The sequence below is a fragment of the Podarcis melisellensis genome (genome assembly GCF_964234715.1).
Source record: "Podarcis melisellensis genome assembly, chromosome: 11".
In the NCBI taxonomy this organism is placed as follows: Eukaryota; Metazoa; Chordata; class Lepidosauria; order Squamata; family Lacertidae; genus Podarcis; species Podarcis melisellensis.
In genome coordinates this window covers 6,456,737-6,466,138 of record NC_138543.1, presented here as the reverse complement: position 1 = coordinate 6,466,138, position 9,402 = coordinate 6,456,737, and the positions used below count along the sequence as shown (strand labels likewise).

At 41.1% G+C, this 9,402-nt stretch overlaps 1 protein-coding gene across 2 annotated transcripts in view; it reads left to right on the top strand.

Annotated features, from left to right (window-relative positions):
• Positions 1-9,402, top strand: part of LOC309380486 (uncharacterized protein) — a 48,929-nt gene continuing 39,527 nt past the window's right edge. Inside the window, exons 1-4 of one of the 2 annotated variants that reach the window (XM_081930426.1) lie at positions 1-69; positions 3,292-5,405; positions 7,517-7,631; positions 9,121-9,203. In XM_081930426.1, the coding sequence (XP_081786552.1) occupies positions 3,407-5,405; positions 7,517-7,631; positions 9,121-9,203 (2,197 nt within the window). In that variant the 5' untranslated portion in view covers positions 1-69; positions 3,292-3,406. The remainder of the gene's footprint in view (positions 70-3,291; positions 5,406-7,516; positions 7,632-9,120; positions 9,204-9,402) is intronic. The other variant, XM_081930425.1, reaches the window with a different exon arrangement.

The following is a 9,402-nucleotide window of genomic DNA, read 5'->3' as shown; positions in this document are numbered from 1 at the left end:
CCGACAAGGAGCATCCCGCTCTTCCCAGGCGCGGCCCCGGCAGTCTGGCCTCTGCCGCTTGGCGAGGAGGTGCGTTTCCACTCGTAGCCCCCCGTCGGGGACGCGGCTGGCTCGAGGTTTTCTCCTCAGAGGAGAAGCCCCGGGTGCAGCAGCCCTGGCATCGTCCCGCTTCGTCCCGCCTTCGGGTCCTTAGTTCGCCCCCCTCATCTGGGCACTTGCTGAGGCGAGCGGGCCTTTCCTTCCGCTGCTCTCGACCCTTTCGTGTAAAGAGAGAAATAAACCTCCCATAAGCCCCGTGCATTTTCTGGGCGTCAGTTTCTCACGCCGCACCAGAAATTCGCCGGTTTTGTGAAGGGGCGAACTTGGCGCGGGACGCGCGCGGGCCAGATCGAATCTTCTGGGCCTGGCGAGTTGGAGAGGGAGAGCGCTTTGAAACCTCGCCTGAGACCTAGAAACGCTGCCCTTCAACAACAAACAGGGTTCCCGAAAGCACATCACAGCTTCTGGGCAGTATCCAGCACCTGAGAGCAGTGCCGGATTTACGTATAAAATTTAACGGGGGGGGGGGCTGGATGTACCTTTCCAAAATATAAGATAAAAAACAACTTCTTTATTTTTATTTCAGTTCAACAATTACTTTGATAAAATACATATTTTGTTATGTGCAAATGGCTTTAGATACCTATTAGGTCCATAAATTACCATATGCAGGGGTGTCCAAACTTTTTTCAAAGAGGGCCAGGTTTGATGAAGTGAAGGGCCATGAAGTTGTTGTGCTTTTTAATGATTTTACCCCAAAGTTGTTGAGCTTTTCTTAGGATTGAAGTTGTTGAGGGATTTTCTAAGGATTTTAACCCAGGAAATAAACTGCCACAGGGACCGGCAGTGGCGTAGCGTGGGTTGTCAGCACCCGGGGCAAGGCAAGTAATTTGCGCCCCCTAACCCGTGAATTTGCGCCCCCTAACCTGTGGATTTGCGCCCCCTAACCCGTGGATTTGCACCCCCTAACCCTAACCCCCAGATGTTGCGCTCGGTGCGGCCGGCCCCCCCTGCACCCCCCACCCTACGCCACTGGGGACCGGATTAAAATGACCAGCAGGCCGGATTAGGCCCCCAAAATGGACTTTGGGCATGCCTGCTATATAGCATATATTCAACACAAAAAGCAGCAACAATTTGTTGCTGACATAGACAGCTGGACATATAAAGGGCTCCATTACCTTCAGTAGTTTAGGGCCTCATCAAACCTAAATCCAGCCCTGCCTAAGTGCATTCACTGAACTTAGATATATTTATGCAGCACAGTGCTCTTTTTCTAGAAAAAGAGGTGCTGGATTTGGCCACGAACTTCTCCCTTGTTCTCTTTGAATGGTGGAACTGAGCTCCAGTGAGCTCCGGCTCTAAAAAAAAAGCCCTGTTTATATGTTATGGAGTTGCAGCATATTGTATTTATATATAACCTCACACAGCAGCATGTTGGCATATGGAAAGGGTTTACACAGCACACAATGGCCTCATTGCCAGGGAATTTTGATGCTGTGAGACATGTTTTCCCCTCTGTCTTAAGATCCAAGTAACAGTGGACTCATTGCCTTCGGTTGTTAATTAGCGTAAGGCAATCATGACAACATGAGTTCATCTAACCCTCTTTTGAAAAGTCACTGGTGCCTTCTGGGAAATGAAAAAACAAGCTGTATGCATTATTTTTTTGCCTGTCTTCTCCAGATCACCCCTTGATGCCTTTGTTTCCTCATCTTTGTCTCTTCCTCCTAGACTTAACATTTATTTCCCATATGGGCTGCCCTTCTCAATATTGAAGCAATATTGAAAGTGAACTGAATTAATATTCTGTCTACAATATTATATTAAAACAAGAGTACAATCAAGTTACACCTTTAGGTGGCAGCTTGAGACTATATTTTATTTTGAAAATAAATACACAGTTTTGTTCATCTGTAATTACTATGGTATTTTTGACATGAGAGACATGTGTCCAGTTTTGATTTGTTACAGCCCACCTTTTCTTTATTCAAGAAAAGGAGACTTGTGCTTTAGGTCAAAGCAACCAGCCTTACTTAGTCAGTTAAACTGGGAGATAATGACCTGCCCAAGATGACCCAGTTGGCTTTGTGGCCAAGTGCATAACTGAACTTAGCTTCCACATAGCTCAAATTGCCACTGCACCGTACTGGTGTCTTTCTCTTCTTGATTATGTGGTTGAAGTAGCTTAGTTTTCTTTTGAAATAATGTCTGGCCCTCAGTCCTGAAAAAGGTGTGTTCAGATATGAAGCTTTCATGTTGCAGCCAGCCTATACCATGTTTTTATCATTACCTTTCTAGTAGTGAGCTCAGGTGCTGATTGCTGACAAGATTGTAACAGAATTGGGACTACTAGGAATCAAGAGGGAGGTACAGAGTTGTTTGGGAATTCCTGATTCTTGGAAAAGGACAGAAATATTTTTGGGGAAACCCCTGAAGGCCCCCCCAAAAGCCTCCCTTAGACAAAAACCAAACCCACCACTGAGAACTGGTCATGCTCACTCGCCCCAGAATGTGACTGTCAGCTAGAAAAGAAAATGTGGGGAGGGGAGAGACAATAGTGGAATGTCCTAGTTCCTCTTAGTTTATACTATTCAATAGGTGACTCAGTGAAACATTTTGTTTCATGCCTACTTGCTCCTTCTAATAACAATCTTTGGTGGCTGAGTGCCTATACATTTAGCAGTGAAACTCAGTAGCAGAGAATTCTGCATATCTAAGGAGTCTCCCAACACACACACACACACACACACACACACACACACACACACACACAGTGCAGTCCAATAAAGACCCACGGGGTTCCAGCAATATAGATAGCAGTTGAGGCTATAGAGGTAAGAATAAGGACTAGATCTGCTTAGCTTCAGCAAAACCGCAACATTTGTACAAATAATTCATTGGGCCCTTTCCCATCATATTGTCTGTTTTTTCATGCATGGTATTAATAAGCCATCTTATAACTATGTTTTTAGGACATCTCACTACATGATATTAAAACCATTTTAAATGCACAAACAACAAATTTTTGTTCTTCTATTAATCTGACTCTGCTTGACACTTCAGTGGGCTGGTTTTTGCTAAAATCTTGTTGGTGATCCCTACGTGTTAGACAAATGCAAAGGTTAAGAAGGTGGCCCTGACTGTAAAATTTATGACAGAACAGACATTTTACCCATGTGGACTATCCTGTTTGCACTGCCAATAAATAATTAGAATAGCTTTCATGTATAACTGTGTTTGTTTCAACAGATGGCGCATCTGTCTCCTAAGGTAGAATCACTCTGCTGGAAGTGAAATTGATACGGCATGTACACAGAATCTGACATTCTCACGACTTAAGCGGCTAACTTTCTATGGAAGGATAATGTCTGGCACTGTTGGTGATGCTAATAGCCCAAATTCAGTCAAGGCCAAAGGTGTCTCATTACATTCTGTAGCTGGTGCTAGCATGGGCTTTCAGCAGCCCAACATGTCGCTAAGCAGAGGAAATCATTCAATTCAGAGACTGTCTAGCATGAGCTATCCAAGAACGGAACAAGAAACAAGTAACACAAATGAACCACCACACAGAAAATGTTTAAGCAGTACCTACATATCAAAATTGGATAATCAACTACTTGAGGATGCAAGCATTCCTGAGACACAGAAACTCAGAATGGTTGCAAGCTGGACAGAATTGTTTCATGATACATCTGTTGTTTGGGACAACCTGCAGGAAGCTGGAAAATCTACCTTGGATTATGATACAGTGCTTCAAAATAGCAGTGGTGAAGATGCCATAAATAAAAATGCTCACGATTTGGAAATGAAGTTATTACATGCACATGTTTTAAATCCTTTTATAGCCTCTGAAAATAGCTCGGCGCGTGCTAAAAGATGTACTCCTCCTGTTTTTTTATGTTGTAATACGTCACCTCATCCTTGCAAGAGTTCTGCTCAAGCAACTAAGCCTGAGAAAGAAGGAAGGGATATTATGCTTTCCACCAACATTTCAGAAGAATGTGAAGTTGAGGATGACATGCACAGAGAAGCCAGTTCTTTAAATGCTCATGATGTAGATGATTCATGTACAATTACAGTGGACCTGAGCAAAAATGAAACTTTTTTTTGGCCTCCTCTCAGTGATAGTTCAGATGAGGAATTTGCAGATGTGAAGATTGATTGTCTAAAACTGCCAGAGAGCAAGGAACACACAAGCCCTCTCAACAGTGATGTTGAGGCAGAAAATATTAAACTCATCAATTTATCTGTGCTGGAAGGCAGACACTCCTTCACAAAAAGTTCTGACATCTGTGAAAAATGGAATCCAGGAACAGAAAAGCTCTTGGAGATCAAAGAAAACAAATGCAAAGATTTCATGTGGACTCTCAAACCTAAACCTTCCAGTGGGACCAATGATGTTGGAGAGACTACAGACAGAAACATCCCTTTTCATCTCAAAGTAAAAAAAGATGCATTAAGGGATGGGAGTTCAGACTTTCAGCCTCTAAAGAAAGGCATCGATCAGAGAAATGCATTTAAATCTGAGCATATGCTAGGGATGGTTAAAACTCTAGAAAGGAAGAATATCACAGAAGAACAAGCAAATAGTACATCTAATGGAAACCACTGTAACAGAGAAGAAAGGGAAACAGAATTTAAATTCCTGATGAAAGATCCAGCCATGCAAATTAAGAGTTTCTGTGGGAACACATTATTGAACCCTTCAGAAAACAGTACTTCAGTCTGTTTGAATGGCAGTTATAAAAGCACTTACTTGGGCAGTAGTAGTGACTGCGTTTTGTTAGACATGCTTCTCCAGTTTACTGATAGTGTAGAACCTAAGTCCAATACAGTTCCAATATATGTGCATGGTGATATACCTGAAAATGTTTCTGAGGGTGTTGCAAAATCAGTAGTAGGTTCTAAAAAGAATACAGAAGAATTTCTTGTCCCAAGAATAAAAGCTGATGGTGATGAGAAGCTATTTTGGAATGACAAATCCCAGTTTGATTCCAACCACAGTGATAGTGTTTTGGCAAAATATTACTTCTATTTGAGTTATCTCAATAAGTCCAAAAGGCTTCAGCAAGAGGTTGGTGGCAATCTTCTCTCTTGTCAACAACATTTTGGAATTTCTAAAGAAGCAAAAATATCCGCACTCGACTACCATAAGGGTGGTAATATATATGAGCATAAGGCTACTGAATATACGAACGATGACGTAAGCTACTGTGAGGATAAAAGTTCTGAGGTTATAAAACAGCAAAGCCTTCCTGAAAAACAGGAATCAAAGTCTTCTTTTTCATGTAACAGTCCTGAACATTTATCTAATCTGTTATTGACGGAAAAGAAACAATTGGAGAATGGACACATTTTGAAAGGTAAAAATAGACTGATGTTGTCTAGCAGGATTGTGATGTATATATATGATTCCCTCCTCCTTTTGCATAAAATAATGTGTCAAAATAGCTACATTGTTGTGAACATGGAATATAAGTAGATATCTGCCAAATTTCATGGAACTGGCTTTATTTCTATACAGGCTGTGGGGTCTCAGTTTTCTGTGTTATGAACATAGCCTTCAACCCGTTTGTAAACCCATAAACACACAAAATATGATTTATTGTTTTAAAACTCATAGCCTACGCCAATGCGAAGACTTGTATTAAACAACCTAGGCTGCACTTACTTAACTGAGTGCACACACCACTGAAGACAGTGACACTTCTGAGAAGATGTATATAGGATTGCACTTTCCATATGTTGCACGTCAAACTTTTAAGTGCCTTCAGTTAAGCTTCTGTAGCACCCAGAGGCTACTATGTGTGTGCAAAATGAGTTTGAAAATTGCTCTAATGATGACCTGCCTCCTTTCTCAGGGACTTTGTATGGGAGAAGAGATGCCTGCCTGTTAATGCGCTCACCAGCCCCCAGGCTTTCTAGCCACTAGGAGTGGCTTGGACCTTCACAAAAAGATGGAGAACATTTTAAAAAGGCAGCCCTTTGACCACCTCATAATAATGGAAGAATATTTAAAAATCAACATTTTTATGTGGATTTTCAGAAACAACCAATAATATGGGTCAGAACATACCTGGAACTGGCCACATGCAGAACTGAGACACACTGTAAATAGACTGATCCATCCATTCCTAGCAAAAGGCTAGGAAATGCCAGGAATTATGAATGAAGATCTTTCCCAATATATTATTTATTTGTTATGATTCTGCTTAATAACATTAGAAGAATTCTGAGTGACCTGGTCCCATGCTACTCCAGTAATGTTTATAGCGTAGAACCAATATTGGGTGGGGTGAACTAGATGGCACTGCCAACTCTGGGTTCATTTGAAGTTGTGTCACATCATGGATATGGCTCCTATGCTTCTCCAATAATGCATGGGCAGAAAAAGAAGGCAAAGAACAAGCAGGAGTGCATGGCCAAAACAACTGTTTACATTGATCAACATAAAGCTTAGGAAGGCTGGTTTCAAGCCAGATGGGTTATTGTTTGGTCTAATTGCTATGATACCACTCTTGATAACTGTTTAGGGGTGGAAGTCCTCTTCTGGTCACTCCTGTAAGGAGAAGCTGAGCATGTGACACTGCTCTACATTTTCTGGACCAAAACAAGTGTGATGTGGGAACTCTATGGTCTGGTCTCCCAACACGTTGTCATCATCAAAAAGCAACTGGATCAGAGCTCTAATTTTTATTGGAACAGAAGGTGAGCTCTAAGAGAGTACAGTTTACCCTTTCCCTTTCTGTGGTGATTTTGTGACTGAATCTCCCTTCAACTCCCTTTATCATGCATGTTTTCAGCTCCCAAGCAGAGCTAATAGCAGTTTGGAGAGGGGAGTTTGATTGTGGAAGTAGGGGAGAAGAGTTAAACATTATCTCCCTAGCACCACCTCTGCTGTCAAAATCAGAGCATCCACAGCTGTTTTTGAGCTTTACTTTCTAATTTGTTTTACGAAAATATTGGGAGAACTGACTATGGATCCCACAGACCATATCTGTTTTGGCCATTTTAAGTTGCCTTTTGTACCATCCATGCCTTACGCTTGGCAATGAATTAAAAGAGAAGATGGTCTGAATGTATATTTGGGAATAAACCACTGCGTCTCTTGGGCTTGCTGATCAGAAAGTTGGCAGTTCGAGTCCATGCAACGGCGTGAGGTCCTGTTGCTCTGTCCCAGATAAATAGGTACTTATACAGTGGGAAGGTAAACAACATTTCTTTTGCACCAGAAGCAGTTTAGTCACGCTGACCATGACTCGGAAAGCTGTCTGGACAAACACCAGCTCCCTCAGCCTGAAGCAAGATGGGTACCGCACCCCATAGTCACCTTTGACTGGGCATAACCATACAGAGGTCCTTTACCTCATATGGAAATAGGCATCCATGTTTGTAGATGATTATGTCATAACCCTTGAGTCTGCTTTTATTGTTATGACTATGGAACTACCTGTGACTGCATTGTCTTTTGTAGGCAAGAAGCTTTTGGGGGCCATGAAAATCGGCACAGATGCGGTTGGTCTTAAGAGGTGTTCCGAGAGATCCAGCACTGTATGTGCATCTTTCACACAGAGAGAGCTGAAGCCAAGGTTTGCCCTTTTATATTTTAATATTTACCATCCAGTGATGTGTTATTGAATGTATTTTGTTGGCTTTTGAAAGAAGGATGGGTTTGCCCTGATTCCCTGCAGGTAGCCTAAGTGAAATGTCTGTATTAATTTCCCATGATGTCAAGATTAAAGTTTTACAAAGAAACTAATAGACCATCCCTTAAAAAACAATGGTTTATGTCTTTAAGAGAACTTTGATTTATTGTGGTTTTCCCTGCAGGCCTCTTCTCATTTAATTTAAAAGGCTAGTTGGGAAAGAGTTTCATTAGAGCTGATACAAGAAACCCTAATAATAGTTGTAATCACTTTCTACACCTATGTGTACATTTTTTCAGCATCATAATTATGTGTTATCAAAATGTATGGGTTTCATCAGTGATGAATATATTCATCATGTTTTGTGCTTACATAGGCAGAAATTAGCTGATCATTTTTTTTTCTTCTGGAAGATCTTTTGTGTGAATTAATTTAAGCAATTAAAATACATTATTTGCCTTTTAACTGATTAATTATAATTTAAATAAGTTTGTGCTTTATCAAAACAGCAATATTGGGTGTCTTTTGCAATCATTAAGGATGTGTAAAGTATATACTTACAATCTAATCCCTGTTACTATGCAAAGCTATGTTTAATATCTTGTTCTTTTCTTATAAAATTTAATAACCCCTCAAAGATAAACATGTATGTTCTTAATCTGTAGTTTGCCCAACTGAAAGTCCTTCTCCACAAAAATATTGTGAGAAAGGTTGCTATTATTCTTTCCTTTTAGATAGTTTAGAGGGGACAATGGCTCAGTTTAGGCATGATAATTTTGAGCTGATTAAACTTTGATTTATGGGCCATGTGCTTGTGTGTTCCATCCTCTCCTGCATATTCATTGTTGCCTAATTTGAATGTGTCCAGGTGACCTACACACACAATTAAAAAACAACCATCATTTTAACAATAAAACAGTACTTTGCTTTGGCACATCTATCTCTTGATTACAGTTTCCTGTAACTTCTGAACCTCTGAACCTGGTTTTATCTTCTGGTTTGTAAGTCCCAATTAAACCATGGTTTCTTGGTTTAGATGTGAGAAGCAAGAATAGACTCATATAGGAAGGAACAAGGAAGGGGGATGTGAAGATATATCTCATTCTTTGACTGATAGAAAATGATAAGCCATGGTTTATGTCTGAACTGTGTCACTGTCTTACCCAAGAATGAGAAAGGTATTGAAGCCATATATCCAACATAGATGTTATCTTTCTCCAACCTGGTGCCCTCCATATTCATTTTGTACTACATCTCCCATCATCCTGACTACTGGCTATGCTGGCTGTGGTTTATGAGAGCTGAAGTTCTCATATTTAGAGGGCCCCAGGCATGGGGAATACTTTTCTAAGTCAAACACTCCATCCATCCATATTGGCTCTTGTGGAGTATTTCCCCCCCCCTTTAATTTTGTTTGTTTTTCTTTCAATAGATCACAACATACTCAAAGACCAGCACAGACCAGTGAAAGAACAAGGAAAGGAAGTTATAAGTCTCAGAGCCGTCCATCTTCAGGTGTGTGAAATCTGGAGTGACCTACTTGGTGTCAAAGCCTCTCTTCTCATATTTGTTTCCATGTGAAAGGGGTGCAGGATTGTGGCAGTTGGCACTGTCTTTGCAAGAAATGAGAGCTGCCCCCGCCCTGTTTCCTCATGCTTTGCATTGTGGGAGGCTTCAGAATGAGTGGCAGGAAGACATGTATCTGCTGTAATTT